Raw genomic sequence first — 20,544 nt, 5'->3', positions numbered from 1 at the left:
TGGAGTGGGTCCCAACCCAGTCCAGTAATGTCTTGTATCAGGGAGGTGGGAGTAAAGTTTAACGGCGAAGCCAGTGCTGACTGGTTATTGGGGTGATCGTATGATGTGGCGAGTGCGGTCGCTTCCTGGGGGGAGAGGGAGGGCCTAGTTCTACTGGGTCTGTCTGCTCGTGACTCATTCAAGGATTTAGAGAGAGATGGCCAAGAACCTGGAGGGGTCGGGGACTGGTTAAGGGGAGGTGAGTCATTCCTACTGGGAAGTGGTAGGATATGGGGTGATGCGGAATGAGGGGTAGGCATAAGGATTTTTCCTAGGGAGGATAGGGTTTCCTTCAGGCCATAAATCAGGGTTCCGAGCTGCGCTCCCAAAAGATCGAGGCATTGCGTCAGCTTGTCTGAGGGGGTGAGGAGGGGAGGATGGGCGGAGGTGAGCCTTCTGGGTGAGGGGCCGCAAGTCAAATCAGAACTGGAGGGGTTGGGAGGAGGAGGGGGTGCTTATTCTTGCTCAGAGTTCGACTGTGGAAAGGCATAGGGGGGAGGGGTAGGAGGCCTAGTTGGGGATGGGAGTAGAGGTCCTCTCTCGGGGGGTGGTTGAATACTTGAAGGGAAGGGGATAGCTGGGGGCTGTGAGTCATATTTGCTTGGGAGTCGGGATTCTCTTTAAACAGGTGACTGTGGACTGGGAGTGTTGCAGGAGATAGGGGTGGGGGGCTGAGGCTCAGTTGGGGTTAGGAGGGGGGCTGAGTTCTGGTAGGCTCGGTGATATGAGAGGTGGAGGGAGGTCAGGAGATAGGAGGCGCTGTGGATGGGGAAGGTGCGGGGCTAGAGGATTGACGAAATGTGGGTGGATGGGATATCAGTGCTGGCGTAATCAAGAACAGATGGCTAGAAGGTTGTAAAGTGCTGCTAGGGGGGTGGGATTGAAAGGTATGAGTTGTGGGAAATTGCCGACTTTAATCCTAGGAAAAGAGAGTAGAAGAACTTGAGGTTCTCGCCTTTGGCATGAATTAGGATGGTACCGTTATCAAAGATGGTAATGGAAATGTCACCGGTTAAGGATTGTTCTTTCAAGCTGGAGATGGTTAGTTTACGGTTGTGGTCTGTGATGGTGGTTTTGTAGACGGGGAGGTGAGAGTTGAAGATAGAGACCCAGAGGTCAGGTCTGTTGGTATGGAAAATGAAGTCCATTTTCCTCTGCCCTCTAGAAGAGCAGTGGTAAGTGTCAACAACTAGTGTTTTGGGGTGTTGCCTGAATAATTTCTGTTTAAAGCGTTTTTTCGCTTTGAAGGAGAAACTGTGGGGGCAGGTTATAGCGAAGGTGTTCTGTCCGTGAGGTGTCAGGAAGTTAAGAGAAGGGCATGAAAAACGAACTGCAGGGCCGGGGGCATCTTCGTTGGGTAGGGGGAGGCGAGGGTCCTCGGGTGCAGGAGGGGGGGAGTGTTGTGTTGGGTGGGTGCTGGGCTGTTCGATAAGGGGTGATGGCGGGTATAGCGCACTGAGGTCACACTTTAGGTGAGGACTGTTGGCGGGAGGGGGAAGGAAGTAGATTTCCAAGTAGGATGGATGGGGAGTAGTGGGAGCAGTTAGGGGACCGCTCTGAGGGTGGGGCAGTGGTGGGCTGGGAGTGCAGAGGCCCTCGGCTCTCCTGGTTAAGGGAGTGGATAGGATCGGGGGCCTCACTAACCTGGAGATGCTGAGGCGTTGAGGGTCTGTTCTGCATGAGCTGTCCCGGAACTAGCAGAGTGATCTTCTTGAGGGCTAAGCGGGGTATCACCTTCCCACTGCTCACTTGGGGATTTCAAACTGGTGGGTCCTCTAGTTGAGTTGCAATGGGACACTCCGGCCACCTGGGCAATGCAGGAGGGGCCATTGCTCCTAGGACCAAAATGAATTTCAGTGAGGAAAGGAGGCTTTACTGATGCCTTATAGGGATAGGCGGCCCCCTAGAGTTAATGCGCGTAAAGGCACCAAGTCCTCGGGGGAGTCTTAAAATTGGATGTTAAAGGCGGACAATGGTGAGCTTCACGCTCCATGCTTGAGCATTTGGTGTTTGAAACATGGCGGCCATTTTAAGGTCAGGCAGCCTCATTGCCTAGAGGCGAGCTGGAACTTGCTGTCAACAAGTGATGCAGTGAATTTAGTGCCCCCTTAGTTCGTAGCGTAGGTCTTCTTTCCTCGATCCGGAGCAGGCGTCAAAAAGGTCCGATCCGGTCAGGGTGTCCTCATTTTTGGCTGTTTAAGGCAAACAGGCGGCCATTTTGAGGGCAGGCAACCCCAGAGGAGAGTGGCCCAGCATTAGACCGATGATGTGGCCGGCGTTACATGAAGAGGGGACTCTGCAGCTGAGACGGATGAATATTGGGGTCAGTCTTATGCTTACAACCTCCACTGGGCCTTCACTGGGTGGTTAGAGTCCATGCCATTTGCTCCTTAAATGAGCAGTAGATGTCTGGAGTTGGCGACCATTTTACGGTCAGGCGGCCTTAAATGGGAATCCAGTTCCGGCTCGAGGTTCTTCTGCGAAGCTACGAGTTTGGCGCCCCTTAGGGACGGTGCGGGGTCCTCTCGCCGCGATCCGGGGCTGGCGGCTAATTGGGGCTGTTACAGATTGTATGGCCTCACTTTTTCCCCTGGATGGTTAGACTAGCGAGCAGCCATTTTGGGGGCAGGCAGCCCCGGCGGTAAAAATGCAGGACCACCGGTGATGCCCGTGCCACCCCACCGAGGGTCCCCTCCTCTGCTCCGAAACACTAGGAGGTCAGCTAGAGACTCCGCTGTGCCCTCGGATTCCGTTGGGCTAGATGGTCCTGAATCGCTGCTGCTCGTGGCTCCAGGGCGCTGCGAGCCTCAGTGCGGATGCCATGGGTCACTGCTCGTCCTCTCCTCGTTCCGGTGAGTGCTAAAGTTGGCATCCACTTTTAGTTGGATGTTCCTTTAGAGCAGGGAGGCGATCCAGTGACCAAGTCAGGTGGGGGGGGGCGGGGCTCTGGTGGGTGTGGGACCCAGTCCTCTTCGATGGGCGCCCGACCCCTGTGCTGACTCTCCTGAGTTTCTGGAAGTCTGTGGTTGAGGGTACCGGTTCATTGGTAGGGCCCGTTGCTGGACGTGGGTGCTGGACGTGCCGTCGGAAGAGGGGGGTTGGGTGGGTTCGTTCCGGAGGGCTTGATTTACACTACAGTGATCCCTTGTCCCAGAGCTCAACACAGTAGCTCCCTCCTTGTGGCCACCCTCCTTGCAGGTCTTGGTTCCCTTGGAGAATGAGTCTAATTCATCACACATGTATCTTCATGTCAAAAGGCTCAAATCATTCTCACTGCTATTGTAGCAGTTTGCACACTTTATCAGGAAAAAAGCAGTGATTGGCACAGCTGCTGATACAATAATCAAAATTAGCTTCCTGGAGCTTCACGCTTTCAATGTCTACTTTTTTTAAAGTTACGTTTCCTGCATATTTAGCCAAATAAAATCAAACTCCATATTTAATTGGATCTCAAATAACTATTAGGCAACAAGTGATTGAATGGAATTTGCAGCTTATTCCCCCCAAAAATTAACAAAAATTTAAATAATTCTGTATGGTAGTTGGTGGTAGTTTTATAGTGCACACTGTGTTCTACACAGTCAAAGTTAAGCATACAGTAAACAAGTCATAGGAAAGTTAGTTAATTTATTAATAATACATTGTGTAGTAATGGCATTTAGTGAGGTGCATCTTCAACTCCTTTCTAAATTAGAGCAAAGTTGGGGCAGTTCTGATGCGTGTTGAGATGTTACAGATGCCAAATGCAAAGATGGAAAAGGTTTGCTGCCTTGATTTGTATTTTTTACACATCCTAGTTTGCAGTTTTTATGGTGTCCTAGCTGCGAGTGTGCCAAGAACCACCTTAGAAAATGAGCTCTTTGCAAGATAATTGGTGTTTTGCTCATGATGACTTTGTAAATGACTACGCTGGTTTTGAAGATGGTAGGGGTGGGAAATGAGAGAAAATGGAGTTTAATCCCAATGGGGTGATTGATATCATCATATTTCCTGTGGCTCTATGTCAGTTTGATGCTCTTAAGTCACAAGTAATGAAGTCTTCGACCTTGTTAGGTCCAGCCAAAGGTTTCAATAAAAGTACCAACACAGTTAAAACATCAAAAACACAACAAAAAATCCACTCCAATTTATAAAAATAGAACAAAATGTAATGAAGACAACAACATAAAAACTACAAACATCCATAGGGTAAACAGGCAAAATAATTATTTTAAGATTAAAGGAAAATTGTAGCCAGAAATCACAAACTCCATTAATAGTCAATCGTTGCTGTAGAATAGTACCTAGACATGATTTAAGTCTGTCTGTACTGCGTTTTAACCTGGTTGGAGGCTTTACCTTGAGTCTTTTTTCTGGAAGTCAAAAACCTGCAATGTCGTTTAGCAGCAGGCTTTACCAAAGAAACGTCCAAGAGGGGGCGTGGCCAACGACATGACCGTGTAGGACATGCTCCGTTGCAGCTAGGCATGAGCGGGAAATCCGTTACGCCCGCGGATTTTGCGGATTTTTGGGAAATTCGCAATCCGCGAATTTTGCGGATTTCCCGCAAAATCCGCAAAAAAAAATCCGCGGACGTAACGGGTTCAAAAGTTGAACCCCCACTCATGTAACTATTTTACAATGGCACCAACAAGCTGCCAGCGCCGTTGTAAAATAGTTACAAAGTTAGCTTGCACAGGAACCACTAGATAAAACGAAGCAGGTGCTGCTTTATTTTATCTAAGTGCTTCCTGTGCAAGCTAACTTTGTAACTATTTTACAACGGCGCTGGCAGCTTGCTGGCGCCATTGTAAAATAGTTACATCATACATGCCAACATTTCAGAAGAGCAAAGTGGGAGATTTAAAAAAAAAATCGGGAGAGTGGGGCCTTGAATCGGGTTACTGGCATGTACGGGCTTCAATGCGCGCAACGGCAGGCAGAGAGAGGGTGATGCAAGTGCTGTGCACCCCCCACCCGTGGGCTTTCCAGGGTGGCAATCCGCGAATTTGCGGATTTGCGAATTCACGGATTGCAAAAATCCGCAAAATCAGCGAATTATCGCAGATTTTGCAGATTTTTTCTTTTTTTTGTGTTCGCACGGGTTTCTGCAAGTTCGCGAGGGTTTTGTACAATTATGCAACCTGCAGTGTACCATATGTTGGTTTTTAGCAAGAGGCCAATATAAAGTTTTAGCGCATGCCGGGTTTACCACAGGCTCCAGGGGGGTAGCCATATTGAGTAAAAAGAACCTGCCCTTCCAAATTACACGAACATGGAGTGATCCCCAGGGGACTTATGTGGGGGTGAGCGATACCTGGAAACGACACTTTGGTCTCGGTCTATGCCCCCCCGAAATTGCAAGGAGCCACACTCAAAGGGGTAACAGAAGTTCTCCTTAACACATCAAACACCCTACAAGTGATAGGAGGAGACTTTAACAATCTGATGGTCCCGACGCAGGATAGGATGGGGGATAGATCTAGGGAAAAGACACTGACCATGCTCTCTAAGACACTGTCCACCTGGGGCTTGACCGATGTATGGAGGTGGCTACACCCGGAAGATAGGGCATACTCATTTTTCTCAGGAGCACATAGGATGTACTCGAGACTGGACTATATTGTCATCGCGCATAATACCCTGACGACTGAGGATACAGCCGTATTCCAGATCATTCCCCGCTCCTAGTGTCAGTGGGGGGTAAGTGGGGGCGAAGAGTAAGACTTGGAGGTTGAGGGCTTGGGACCTGCAGAATGTGACGGTACTGAGGGGTATTAGGGCCGATATTAAGGTCTATATAGCGGAAAACGAGGGCTCAGTCGCATCAAAGGTAGTCTTTTGGGAGGCCTTTAAGGCGGTTATGCGTGACAGAGCGCAGAACAGACTAGCGGAAGAGGCCCGGAAGGTGCCTAACGAGGTCGAGATGCTAGAGGCTAAGATACTGGAGCTGGAAACGGGGCACCAACATAAGAAAACATGAGAGACTTTTTGGAGATTGACAGATGTATAGAGAGATGTTGACAGGGGAGGCCAAAACGCAGGCGCTGGCAACGCTACACCGCTTGTATGACGTGGGGGACAAATCCGGAAAGTTACTGGCATGGCTCAGCAGGAAAGAGAGGGATGCCAGATGGATAGAACAGGTCAGAGATGCTCGAGGGAACCTGGTGGGAGCTGACGAGTTGATTGGAGAGGCCTTTGCCACACATTTCAAATCATTCTATGACGCCAGGGACCTAGGGACGACAAAGGGCGCTTTACAATACATGGCGCACATTGACCTACCAGGCTTGACGGATGAGGACCAGGGGGTTTTGGAGGCTGATATAAAGTTAGAAGATGTTAGGGAAGCACTGACTAAATTACGACCAGGGAAGTCCCCGTGCCCAAATGGTTTTCCGGTGGAATTCTTTAAACGCACATCGGATCGATTGGCCCGCCATCTGCTGGGACTTTTCGAAGAGGCTGTACAAGAGGGAGAACTGCCACCGGATCTCCGCATGGCTACGATAATTCCAATATACAAGGAGGGTAAGCCAGCAGAGGACTGCGCCTCGTACCGGCCCATCTCCCTACATAGAAGTGAAACTATCTGAGCCCTTAGACTATGAGGGGTGATAACGGGGCTGGTACACCTGGATCAGATGGGCTTCCTCCAGGACAGGGCCACCAGACTGAACCTTAGACGGACACATAATGGTTACAGGAAGTGAGCGGGCCGGTATCCGTACTGTGTTTTTTGTCCCTAGACGCCGAAAAAGCATTCGATGCAGTCCATTGGCCTTTCCTGGAGGTAGTCCTTTTACAGTTTGGGTTGGGTCCCAAATTTCGGAAGTGGAGGCAATTGCTATATACGGACTCAAGAGCGAAGGTCAGGGTCAACGGGGTCCTTTCCTGGGACTTTCCGGTAAGGAAAGGCACCCGACAGGGGTGTCCTCTTTCCCCACTACTATTTGCACTCACTATTGGGGTATTGGTGGGGGCGATAAGACAGAACCCGGACATTAAGGGGTTCCAACTGGGACCGGCAGATGCAACGGAGGAGAAAATATCCCTGTACGCGGATGATGTCCTCCTATATATCACACGCCTAGCCACCACCATACCTGCATTGTTCTTAGAACTAGAAAGGTACGGAGTGCGAGCCGGATACCGTATAAATTGGCACAAGTCGGTAATCTATGATCCCCGCGGTCTGGAACAATGGGTGGGGTTGACAGAAGAGCTGCAAATGACGAATGAGGGCTTCCAATATTTAAGGATTTTCGTGACTATGGATAGGGCTCGCTCATTCGAGACAAACTTTAAAAGGATAATGCAAAACTTTGTAGAGAATGCACATCGGTGGTGGTTGCTCCTTTTAACGATCCTGGGCCGGGCAGCCATGTTTAAAATGGTGACGCTGCAGAGTTTCCTGTATGCTTTTCAGAATGAGTACTACTCTCTACCAAATATGGTGTTCCGGGAAATAAATGCGGAATTCAGAGCATTCCTGTGGTTGGGTAAGCAGCCTAGAGTGGCACTGGCGACCCTCAATAGACATCAACACAGCAACGGGATCTCTCTACCCAACATAGAGGCCTACTTTTTGGAGGAACACCTGGTTCCAATTACTGATTGGTTCCACGCTCCCACCGAGCACCCCACATATGTTCTAGAGAGAAGCGTTATGGCAGCCCACACATATACCCACTATCTATATGGGGGCAAAGGGAAGGGGAACCTGCTCCCAGCGACCAGTCTTACACTGACAGTATGGGTTCGGGCGACCAGAAGAATAGGCTGGGAAAAGAAACCGACTAGGCAGACTCCACTGTGGCACTGTACCTGGTTAAAAGAGCTGAACAAACTGAGAGGGTTCCAGTGGTGGGACTACATAGGGATATCAAAGTTGGGAGATGTGATTGCGAGAGGGGAGTTGAAATCATTCCAAGCACTACAGGCCGAGTTCGGACTACACCACACTCAGTATTTTAAATATTCACAGTTGAGACATGCCTGGCGGGCAGAGGGATCCCAGCTGGGGATGCTCCCGGAATATGCGCCACTTGAAGGCCGACTCCTACAGGAACAAATCCCAGATAGGGCGGTCTCACTAACATATAGAACACTGATGAATAATATGCCTAATGGATTTCTTACTCTTAGCAGGAAATGGGAGGAGGATGTGTGAGAAATGGAAGAGGTAGATTGAGACACAGTGCTGATGCACCCGAGAGAAGTGGCAATTAAATCCCGGCTGAAACTCATCCAGTACAACATTCTGCACAGGACATATTACCATAGGGAGCGAATGCACAGGATGGGATGAGCGGTGGACCCGAGCTGCCTGAGATGTGGTCACAGCAAAGCGGACTTTTATCACACCATTTGGTCCTGCCCCACAATACCAACTTACTGGGGGGAGGTTCTGAGAGAGCTGGGGAGGTGCTGGAGATTACCCTGCCATCGTTCCCTAAGCTGGTTCTGTTGGGCATGACAAACGACGTGGACCTTGCACGCCCATTTTTGATTTTTCTGGTTCTGCCCATGGTAGTAGCCAAGAGAGATGTGGCTAGAAAGTGGGGGGTGGCGGCACCACCGCAATTAGAAGAATGGAGGATTCGACTAGATCTATACATGGCAGCGGAAAGAGTCACCTACAAGGCGAGGGGGTGTCATAAGAAATTTGGTAGGGTCTGGGGTAAATGGAGGCGTTACCATTGTTTAGATGGTAGTCTTTCAGCCTAGAACACGGGGAGGGTCCTCTCATAGCCACCGGGGGTGGTACGAGAAGGAATATTTCAACGTTATTGCAGGGGCCTTGAACAACCTTGTGGAGGGATGGCCTGAGTTGAGGGGGAATGTGCTATTATTTTTAAAGATGCTTGGCGGGTGGGGGGTGGATGGGGTGGATGGGACGGATGTGATCACAAATGATGACATGCTTGTTATGTTGTGGAAGTATAAAATGCCAATAAAAAAAAAAAACGTCCAAGCAGGTTTTGTTCTAGGAGGTCCTCATGAAGAAAGATATGCACTGGACAATTCCCTACTGAAGCTGTTGGTTGTAGCAGGAAAAGCTCAGAGCAGGAAAAATTCAAGTTTGCGCCCAGGGAATTTTTCTCACTGGCCTGATTCTTTTGCTACATTTTCCTGGTAAAGGTGTTTACCTTCAGACATAGTTACTTTTTTGCAAGTCAGAATCCTTCAGACATGCGAAGCTGCAGCTAAATCCAATGATGAGTTCCATGAAACAAGCCCCTCTTGCCTCGGGTCTGCTGAACCAGATTTGCTGATCTGGAGATTCTTCAAGTAGGACGAACTTATGTGTTTAGCTCACTAAGTTTGTGCCTTGGAAGGAAATGCTGGGGTGGTGTGTCCTGATCCTCAGTAGGTCTGGAGGTCAAAAAATGTTCTAAGGCCCAGAACAGTTGGTTTCATTACACGCTTCGGCTGGGATAATAGTGACAGGGAAGGGGGTCTTAAGACTGTCTCAAAGTAGATTGGTTTTGGCCACCATTATACACATTTCACAAAGTGTCATAAAACATTATGTACATTCCTTTCGGGAAAGAAATCTGGGCCTAGTCACAGAGGTATAAATCTGACTCCACCTTGCGTGGACACAGTGCAGGCCAGTTGGTATTGCTGCTGTTTGTACATTATAGATATGGACTTATTGATGATGCCGTTCTACCCATTGATTCACCTTCTTTTAAACTATGTTTTATAACTTCTTTTAATTGTATATAATGTGTTTCTAAAAAGGGACAATCTGTATGCAAATGTGAAAATGGAACTGACATTGACTTACTAGCCTTAAAGAATTTTTTGTTTCCAGCTGTATTATTATTGTATTGCACTGTTATTGTCTGAAAATGTATTTTGTTTGTACTTTTATGGATATTTTTAATTCTGAATAAAGATCTTTGACTTGACTTGTATGTGTCAAGATGTCCAGGATGGGGAGCATGTGATCACTGTGTATAGGATGTATTCTGTGTTCTGATTTGCTGAGTGTTCCTAACTTCATGTGGCCTCTAAGTTTGCCGTGTTTAGGGAACGCACACCCCTCCGAGCAACTGTGTTTTATTGAGGGCCAATTTCCCTGGACCATTGTGGTGTTGCTGCATATCTGTGGGATCAAGCTGGGTTCTTCCTGTTTGCGTTTGTCTACTGGCTTTAGGTTAACTCACCTGTGGTCTGTCAATCAGTTGCTTTAGGCCTAGGGTTGCAGGGCCTGCCTGACCACGAATGTCTGACTCAGGATTGATGGATAGGCCATCGCAATTTTTACACCGCAACATCCATTACAACGCATACCTTTACAACGCATGCCATTACAACGACTTCTTTGAAACTACCTTTACAACGCACTCCACTACAACGCATACTACCTTTACAACGCATACCATTACAACGCATAACATTACATTGCATGTAAGGTAAGTGTTGGATAGTGTAGGGGTTAAAATTACTATTCTAACTCCAGGGGGTGCAACAGTAGGGTAAGTGTTGGATAGTGTAGGGGTAAAAATTACTATTCTAACTCCAGGGGGTGCAACAGTAGGGTATGTGTTGGATAGTGTAGGGGTAAAAATTACTATTCAAACTCCAGGGGGTGCAACAGTAGGGAAAGTGTTGGATAGTGTAAGAGTATAAATTACTATTCTAACTCCAGGGGGTGAAACAGTAGGGTAAGTGTTGGATAGTGTAAGGGTACTATGTGTTGTAATGCTATGCATTGTAATGGTATGCGTTGTAATGACTGCGTTGTAATGGTATGAGTTGTAGTGGTGTGCATTGTAGTGTCGTGCATTGTAATGGTTGCGTTGTAAATGCATGCGTTGTAATGGCTGTTGCGTTGTAAAAGTTTCGTTGTAATGGTAGTGCGGTGTACAAGTTGCGTTGTAAAGGTTGTTTCCCATGATAACTGATATGGGACCCCATGAAAACTTGAATCATTGGATAGGATTGATAGAGATATAGGGGAATGTCCCTCAAAATCTTCAAGAATTGAAAACAGGGGACCTTGTTTATATGAGGAAGAAAAGAAAAATCTCTTTAAATTAGCCCATAGTTTTTTTTGCATAAAGTTGTACATGATTATTTACCACTTATTGCAGGAAATTTAGTTACTAGTTGGGGAGGGTGAAACCCTACTCAAGCAGCAACCACAATTCTTATCAGAGTGGAACACAAGCAAACCCAAAATTAACCTGTGATAAAACCTCTGATAGTTTAGCACAACAGCAATTGACTAAGAGGCAATGTGTAAAGTATGCAGCACGCAAACATTCATAAAGTGCAAACACAATACAAGAAAAATCTCACATAAGTTTTAAAAAATAGACTACAATGTAATACAAGTTTAGGCCAACCATGCACAAGATAAGGGAACCAAGGTAGTCCTGCTGAGAAATGTACCTTAAATCCTGGTTGTGGAGCATTGCACAGTGCAGCGGAGGTCCAGAGAAGTGATGCAAGGTCCATGTTTAGGATGTATCAGGCACCACCAGTTCCAATGAGCTGATAGTGCTGTGATGCTGACTTCCATTGATCCTACTTCATGCAGTGGCAGTTCCAGGGAGCTGAGGCTGTTGTGCTGTGTTACTTCTGATCAGAACCTGTGAGGTCCATGTTGAGGATCAGTGGGCAATGGCTGTTCAGCTCAGCTGTACAGGCTGCAATTCAGAGTTGTATCGAGGCTGACTCACACTGTGTTGATAAGGGGCTGCAAATAGCTGTTTGGGGCTTGCAATACGGTGCGCTGCGTCAGCTCTGATAAGACCAAAGCTGCCCTAGCAGATAACCATTAGCCCCACTTCCCGAGGATCAGGAGTAGTGTGCACCACTTGGTGTGTTAGACTCACAGCAGGCAGGTTCTAGGTGCAGGATTCAGGATAGTTGGAGCCCTTACTCTCACTGAGACTCTGATCAGGAGGCCAGCCACCTAGCCCTTAGAGTCACTCTGCTGCTCCTCGGTTCAAGGTTCAGGGCCAGTCCTCTCCACTCAGGCAGCAGGGCAGCAGTGCAACAGGACAGCAAGGCGGTCCTTGCAGAAGAGCAGAACAGCAGTTCTATTTTCTAAGTCTTCCACAGGTCCAGAAGTGCACTGAAGAGTTGAGTCTGAGGGTTCAACATTTGTACCTGGTGCTGACTTTAAGTTGGGGAAACGTCTGGAGAGTTCCTCCCAACAGAGTTTTATGACATTTTTCTTGGCCCACCTTTGTCTCCAGGCACAAAAAGGCTAGTGTGAAACCCGTTGTGAGTGTGCTAAGGAAGAGAATGTGTGATGTCCAAGTGTGGTAAATCATAGTTTCACCCCCAAGTCAGTGATGGTCCTGCCTTCTAACATCTATTCCCCCCTTGCCTCACTATCTGGGAGTAATGCACAAAACCAACTGCCAACTATATATAGTAGTGCGACCCAGGATACAGGCTCCAAAGGGTTATGACAAGGAAATCCCGACTTTCTAAAAGTGGCATTTTCAGATTTGTGACTTTAAATCCAACTTTACCTTTACAGATGATATGAATAAAGTTCTTTAGCGACCAAAGTCGACATTCCTATCTGCTCCCAATTGAAAGCTATAATGTATTAAATGTAATAAGTTAACCCAATGTTATCCAGTGGGAGAGGCAGCACTTGCAATAGTGAAATTCAAAGTAAGTAATTTTTTACTGCTAGGACATGTAAAATGTAAAAGTACATGTTCCAACTTTTTAAACACACTGCACCCTGGCTGTCCAGGGTCTACCCTAGGGCTGTCATAGATGTATTAAAAAGGAAGGTGTAGGCTTGGAAAAAGATTTATTTTTCAGATCAACAGGACAGTTTACAACTGTACACACAGACTGCAATGGCAGACCTGAGATATGTTTAAAGGGCTACTTGAGTGGGTGGCACAATGAGTGCTGCAGGCCTACTAGCAGCATTTAATTCACAGGCTTTGGGTACACATAATACCACTTTACTAGGTACTTACCGGCGCATCCTTAAACATCTCGCCTGAGAGGGAGAAGGACAGCGGCGCTTACAGCGACCAGGCTGCCGCGGGGGCTCTGACTGCAATACCCCCCTTCCACCATCACCTGGAGGCTATCACTGGGTGCATTCTTAAACACCTCCGCGGGAGACGCAGCACTGAGTGGGAGAAGGATAGCGGCGCCTACAGCGACCAGGCTGCCGCTGGGGCTCTGACCGCAATACCAATCACCTGATGGATAAATTCATCCTGGTGCTCCTGCCATGCGGGACGTGCGCGGGCGGCGCCGGGCTAAGCCCGGGCAAAGGGCGGGCCGTCTGTGGCCGTCCGGGGCAGGACAAGGCAGGGCAGGGCCCAGTCCATAACATCTGCTGCACCAGACTTATCATTGGGCCTAAACCTGAGAAACTTGTACTATAACAGAGGACTGAGGGTGTTCGATCTAAAGGTCAGGGCTAAACTTCTTACTACACTGCACTGGGCTGTCTGTAATTGTTACCAGTTTTACTGTATTTAGTAAATTAAATTATATACAGATGTTATGGGAAAATGCAAATCCATGGAGGGGGGAAGGGGTGGGGACGGCAACCCCCCTGAAGATCGAAAGGGAAAGAAACCCAGAAAAGGGGCTAGCCATGCCGCTGCAAATTGTGTAATAGATCGAATTAACAATCTTGTGGATGACTGCAGAGAGATCCTTGTGGCCGATCAAGGCTACACTAGCGGTGAGGTCACAAGTGATAAGAGTGGTGCTATATCAAGATCAGTAAACAATGCTACCGATCCCCCTATATCCAGCTATGTTTCGGGCAAAAAGAAAATCCAAGGATGGTACTAATAATTAGATTAGGGGTTGTTCCATTATACCTAGTGAGGCTCATTGTCATAGCGGTCAGGATGCCCCCCCTAACGCTACGAGTGAGGACTTGTCATCTTCTTCTGTCCTCTCGATACCTTGTGGTAACCGGTTTGAAGTCCTGGCTTACATTCACAATGAGTCCTCTATCCCACAAATGTCACTAGGCACAGGGGCTGAAGGGATATCTACTGCCCCTGTGATACAACAGGTAGCCAGTTTGGACGCTGCACCCTATATCAACATCAGAAGGGGTAAAGTAGTGTCTGAAGAAGTCAATACTCTAGCCAACCTTGTCATTCTTTTACGAGACGAAATAGAATCATTAAAGTCATTAATTATAAATGTAACTACTCTAGTTAGTGGCAAGCCTGAGGGAGGACTAAATACCCTGCCTAATGTGACATCAATTGCACGAAATGTCTTCCCAACAAAACCAAGCACAGTACGCAAGGTACATCAAACCCAGGCAAGGGACAAGCACAGTGACTTAACCATGGTACATGCCACTGATTCTAGAAAAATTGGCCGGATATCTCTGAAAGGTACAAAAGAAGGGCTAACATTACAAAAGTCTAGAGTAATGGGGAATGATTCCGAATTACGTCAGAAGTATGCTACTTCAGAAGGTGGGCTAAATATCGCTTTCAGGGCAGCTGAGAGTGTGAAAGTAAAAGAGAATAGTGGCCCAGGGAAAAAGGGTGCTACTGCCCAGAGGGAGCCCTACTCACCAGGCTCCCTCTGGGCAGGACTTCTCCAGGACAGGCAACCTCACTTCTCTCAGTCTCCTCGCTTCACCCGGGCCCTCTCCTGGGGCCGAGGGCTTTGATGTGGAGTCCACGAGGCTCCGGACCACCGGCTCCACTGTTGCTACCCGTGGGGTTACCTCAGGCTCACAGGAGCCCCGTCGACTTGCTGAAATTTCCTCCTTTTGCTTCTGTTTGTCGTGGGGGTATGCAGGGCTCCCAAAACTCACGGGAGCCCCCGCTCTGGGAGGGCACTGACCACGAATGTCCTCTTCTCATTTCACAGCCCGCCCACCATCATGCAGCAGGCACCTGGCTTTTGGGTCGCCTGTGCCGGGTCGCAGTGGTGATTCCTTTCTCCTTTGTGACCTGGGGGTAGGCTCCCGCCGTCCATCGTTCCACAGTGCAGGGTGGGCACCCGCCAAACAGCACACCACACGTGGGGTGGGCACCCGGTGTACTTCCTCCAAATGCACCAGCACAGAACCAAAAACATGGGGTCACAGCTCCTACATTTATAGTCCTTTCTCCTTTGTTCTGCAGTGTAGGGTTTGGGGGAACCAGATGCACCTGGTTCAGGGGGGAATTGGAGCACCTTGTTTTCCAAGCTCCTCTTCCCTTTGTCTGGTGGGGCTAGGTGATCAGACACACTACAGGGGGCGGGGCACAGTCCTATTCAGAGTCAGGGGATTAATCCTCCCATTACTCCCAATGCAGATGTCCCATTCAGCCTAGTGCTGACTCACCCTGCCCCTCCTGGAGCCACACACACCTCCCACCCCCTGTCACTCACAAACTAGACATGCAATTCACATATGGCAGGCAGAGTTCTAAAAGTGGCATTTCTCAGATAGTCATAATATATCTGCACCCACCATTGCACAACATTTAATATTACAATTCCATAAATACTAAACACGACTATGCTGCTCCTCCCATATCAGGAATTACCACTGACCCACTGATCAGGGAATCCTCAATGCAGTCCGATGCAAATGTAACATAAAGAGCACACTCACTTTACACTGGACAGCAGTGCTAAAGTGCCCAGAGGCCTAAAACCCCCAACACCTTGTCAGAAATAAGGCGGGGAGAAAGGCAGAAAGGTTTAGGGAGGAACCCGGAAAAAGGGCCAAGTCCAACAGCTGGCTGAAAGAACAGAAATCCACTGTATTTTGTAAATACAGTGCATACCTGCCCCTTTAAATTGTGCGCAGGGCAGCACTGCAGAATAACTTGCTGCAATGCCCTATGCCAAGTCATTGTAAATGAGACCCTGGGTTAGATTTACAAACATTTTGAGCTGGGTTAGGGTCACAGATGTCAGCACAGATTTTTTTTGCCTCATTTTATTTTGCAGGAAAGTACTCTAAAAGTAACACAAAGCAGCGCAAACCACTGCTTTGCCTTACTTACTTACTTACAAAGTCTTTTCTGACTTTGCATGCATGCTGCAAAGTGCAGTACACATTCAAAGTAGGAAAAGTGTTTAAGCTTGCCTAGGCTTCATATTTTGCACAGGAAGGGTCCCCTTCTTGTCCAAAACCTATGGTAGACTCGGGCACACACCTTAGCACTATAGCCCTAAGGTGTATGCCTGGTCCATGGCAGCTGAAATCAGCAGTAGCGCTGCAATGCCCTATGCCAAGTCATTGTAAATGAGACCCTGGGTTAGCTTTACAAACATTTTGAGCTGGGTTAGTGTCACAGATGTCAGCACAGATTTTTTTGCCTCATTTTATTTCGCAGGAAAGTACTCTAAAAGTAACACAAAGCAGCGCAAACCACTGCGTTGCCTTACTTTCTTACTTACAAAGTCTTTTCTGACTTTGCATGCATGCTGCAAAGTGCAGTACACATTCAAAGTAGGAAAAGTGTTTAAGCTTGCCTAGGCTTCGTATTTTGCACAGGAAGGGTCCCCTTCTTGTCCAAAACCTATGGTAGACTCGGGCACACACCTTAGCACTATGGCGCTAAGGTGTATGCCTGATCCATGGCAGCTGAAATCAGCACTAGCGCTAGCGCGAGTGGAGAAGAGAGCCATATCTTTGTGGATATGGTACTCTCCTGCTACCTCTTTGTCAAGCAAAACACTGCTGCATTTTTTACTGCTGCGCTACATTGGGTGACAGTTTTGAAAATCCACCCCCTTTGTTTTTAAATGTGCCTTGTTAAGGGCTCTGAAACCCAGGTAAATAGGTTTGTGGTATAATAAATTATATATAAGTGAGGAATAAAGTACTGTTTGTAATTTGAGCATGTTGTTTTTGTACTTGAAAATTGTTTATAAATGTCTAATCAGGGCTATAATATGTAGGATCTCTGGGAATTGTTTGATAAAAGTGATTCTTACCAAAATAACATTATTATTTTTTATTATGATGCTGTATTTACTTTTTTCGTAATAGAAAGATATCTGCTGAGCATTATTGTGGTATTTTCTTTCGATACATTTTACAGATTGTCTCAACAATTGTTTAATAAAATATGGAGCATTAACACAACAAAAAAATAAAATAATACAAAAATAATCACAACAACAACATAACTGCACACCTGCATATGGCGACATATCAATACAGGGCAAAGAACAATGAAGAGAAGAATCACAACAGAAATCACCCAAAACACAACACAAAGAAACATGTAATACACAATGATACCATCAGAAAAACACCGAATTGAAACAAAACACTGCATTACAATGCAAAGGACACTAACAACGCCTATTACAAAAACACAACACAAATACAACACAATTACATAGTTTTGTTTTTTAATCTGTTGATATGTGTTTTGTTATGTTATTTTGATGTTTTATTATGTGATTATATGAACCTGAGTTGGTTATGTTGTGGTTTTGTTATGTTGCTTTGAGTGGTGCAATTGTGTTTTGTTGGTATGTTGTGTCTAGTGTTATGTTGTTTTGTTCAGTTGTGCTGCTGTTTTGATGTATTGTGATGCTGGATCGTTTTTACTGATGTGCTTTATCCTGTTATGTGTTGTTGGTTTTGTACTGTTTTGTTTTTTCTATTTTGTGCTACATTTTGTTTTTAATATTTTGTGTTGTTCTTGTGCTGCATTGGTATGATGTTGTAGTATATCATGGTATTGCTGTGTTATGGTGTTCTTGAAATGTACTGCTGTTGTGCAATAATGGTGTTATGTTGTGGAGTTGCATTGTCGAGATTTTTTGTTATTTTGTTCTGTTGTTTTTTATATAGATTGTAGTATAGATGTTAAACCATCAACAGAATATGTTGTCACACAACACTTCCATTACAAACTTAATTATTTCTGGTAAAATATATTTTAACTGTTAACTATTTGCAACAAAAAGAATGTATCAGACCCAACCAAAACATGTTTTGGAATCTGTTGAAGAATCTTCTATCAATGCTTCTCATAACACAAGAAACTCACAAGAGAGCAACATTCTCTAAAGCCCATCACTGGCAGCCCGAATAAGGTTAGGAATTGAAGTAAGTAACTGAGAAATTTAATTTGCAATGGCATATGATCTTTTACGGAAAGATCAAAAAAATAATCAAGGGCAAAAAATAATCAATTGAACAACCCAACTCTTTTTTTTAATAACGTTTTGCACACTTTCAATTGCTGAAGCTTTATTTCATGTAGAAAGCCACAAAAGCTCAGCAAGGGAACAACTAGTTCCTATAAATGAAGCATACATAAGGTAAGACATCCTGAATCCCAATCCTCCTGATTTTGTGTATGAATGGCAGTGTAGTGATTTTTGTAGAAAAAGGCAACAGTAAATAAACAAATAAACATAATTCTAAGGCACATTTAACACATGTTGGGATATTCACTGAAGACACGAAGTGGCCGAGGAGTCAGACGCATAATGGCTGGTGTTAGACTTCTCTTTGAACATTCCAATGATGTCCTTTCTGTTTCGTTCTTTTTAGTTTGGAACTTTCAATCATCCGTGTATTGAATGTTTTAATAGCCTTGTAGACTATCTGTCTCGGACTATACCAGTTGATAAAGGGACTCTTCCTTGCTATGAGTTGGGTTTAGGGCCTTTTACAAGTGGTTGGAAGATGAGAATCAGTTGGATGAGAAAGTGGAAAATTTCACCTGTTGAATAATCTATTGCCAGAAATATCTCAGCCATCCTATCCCTGTGGCAGAAGCAATTTAACAAGCAGATTCCCTGCTGCAGACATCGCGGATTCCTTTTTTGGACCCTTCTTTTGCCAGGTTTGTACTGTCCTTATACAATATCTATACATTGGGCATAACCACCCAAATTTGAATCTACTCATACATTTTTTCAACATACAGTTTCACTGTAAATTTGTATGAGACTGTTTACCAACGCAAATGTGCTCTTTGTAACAATGTACTAAGAGCTCCTTTGACCTCCTTATTTCTAAGGCTATAGATCATGGGATTTAACATTGGGATTATCACTGTGTAAAACACAGATGCTACTTTGTCTTGATCCATGAAGTAGGTGGAACTTGGCCGGAGGTACATGAAAAGTACTGGAATGTAGAACATTGTAACACAAACAAAGTGGGAGGCACAGGTGGAGAAGGCTCTTTGTCTGCCTTCAGAGGACTGTATCTTTATGATTGCCAAGATGATAAAAGTGTAAGAGATTAGGACAATGGAAAGAGATCCCACTTCCACACAGCCAGCCACAGAGAACAGTACAATCTCGTTGAGCGTAGTGTCAGAGCAGGACATCTTCAGCAGGGGAGGAATGTCACAGTAGAAATGAGAGATCACATTGTCATCACAGAACTTCAGTCTTAAGATGCAAAGAGTGTGCACCAGAGAATTAAATGACCCAACTGTGCATGCTGTAATGACTAGAGAAGAGCAAACCCTCCTGGTCATAAGAACAGGGTAGTGCAGGGGCTTACAGATAGCGTTGTACCTGTCATAAGCCATTACAGACAAGAGAAGAGCATCCGAACTTGCAAAAGCAACAAAGAAGAACAGTTGTGCCAAACATCTGTGGAAGTCAACCTCTTGTATTTCTGAAAGAAAATTGGCTAACATGTTGGGAGTTATAACTGTAGAGTAACAGAGATCTACAAATGACAAGGCAGTGAGCAGGAAGTACATGGGCGTATGCAAACGAGGAGAGACCCTAATTAATACCATTATGGCAATATTCCCCAGCAGAGTGATTATATAAACTGCAGTGAACAGCACAAAGAGTGGAACTTTGAGGCTTTGGTCTTCAGTAAGTCCTAACAGGATGAAATCCTTTGATGATGTTTTGTTTTCGATCAGCATCTTTCAAAATTAAATCTGAGGAGCAAGAGTGAAATTCACAGTGAGATGCAGCAATTGCAATGCATGATATTTCTTTTACAATTAATTTATTTATAAACTTCCAGTACAAGAGAATGATTGGACAAATTCCAAGTTGCATTATCTTCTGAGATATTCATTATCTTATACCTTGGCTGCTGTAACTCCTAATACCTATCAAGGAACTAAACATTAAAGGGTGCTGGTAAAAGGAAAAAATACTCCTCTGCAATAAATTAAAATGAGGAACTAGTGACATCATGGTGTCAGTTCACAACCATCTCTTACTGTGCTGGTACAGTCAGGACTCGTCTCAGAGGACAACTTCTTTCAGCACTTCTAGATGGCAGCCTGCCAGGAGGCACTGGCATCCGAGGCTGAATGGGAATATGAGGAGGAGAGAGCAGATAACCCACATGCCTTCTGCCAAACACCTTACATCTGGGGTTAAACAGGATCCTCAGAAATCTGGTCAACCATATAGATCGTTATCCCCCTTTACTGACAGGAGATTCAGACACAGGTATGGTTCAATGTGCCAGCTGAGTAGGGTCAACAACAGCATCATTTTACTTTCTAAACTAAACTGTTCAAGTGCTTACATTTACTTTTTTTTACCCATTCCCATTGGAAAGTGTAGATGATCTTTACCTTA

General features: G+C 45.9%; 1 protein-coding gene across 1 annotated transcript; it reads right to left on the bottom strand.

Annotated features, from left to right (window-relative positions):
* Positions 1-18,932: 18,932 nt before the first annotated feature.
* LOC147735004 (olfactory receptor 5J3-like) lies at positions 18,933-19,871 on the bottom strand. The gene has a single exon (XM_086952556.1). The coding sequence runs from the start codon at positions 19,869-19,871 to the stop codon at positions 18,933-18,935; it is 939 nt and encodes a 312-aa protein (XP_086808682.1).
* Positions 19,872-20,544: the final 673 nt, after the last annotated feature.

Source organism: Lissotriton vulgaris, chromosome 1_2 (genome assembly GCF_964263255.1).
Source record: "Lissotriton vulgaris chromosome 1_2, aLisVul1.2, whole genome shotgun sequence".
NCBI classification, from domain to species: domain Eukaryota; kingdom Metazoa; phylum Chordata; class Amphibia; order Caudata; family Salamandridae; genus Lissotriton; species Lissotriton vulgaris.
Note: the sequence above shows the minus strand (reverse complement) of the source record. Positions and strands in the feature narration are given on the sequence as shown.

What these genes read in the sequence shown, in the direction of transcription:
- LOC147735004 (XM_086952556.1), bottom strand. Translation starts at nt 19,871, where the DNA reads ATGCTGATCGAAAACAAAACATCATCAAAGGATTTCATCCTGTTAGGA.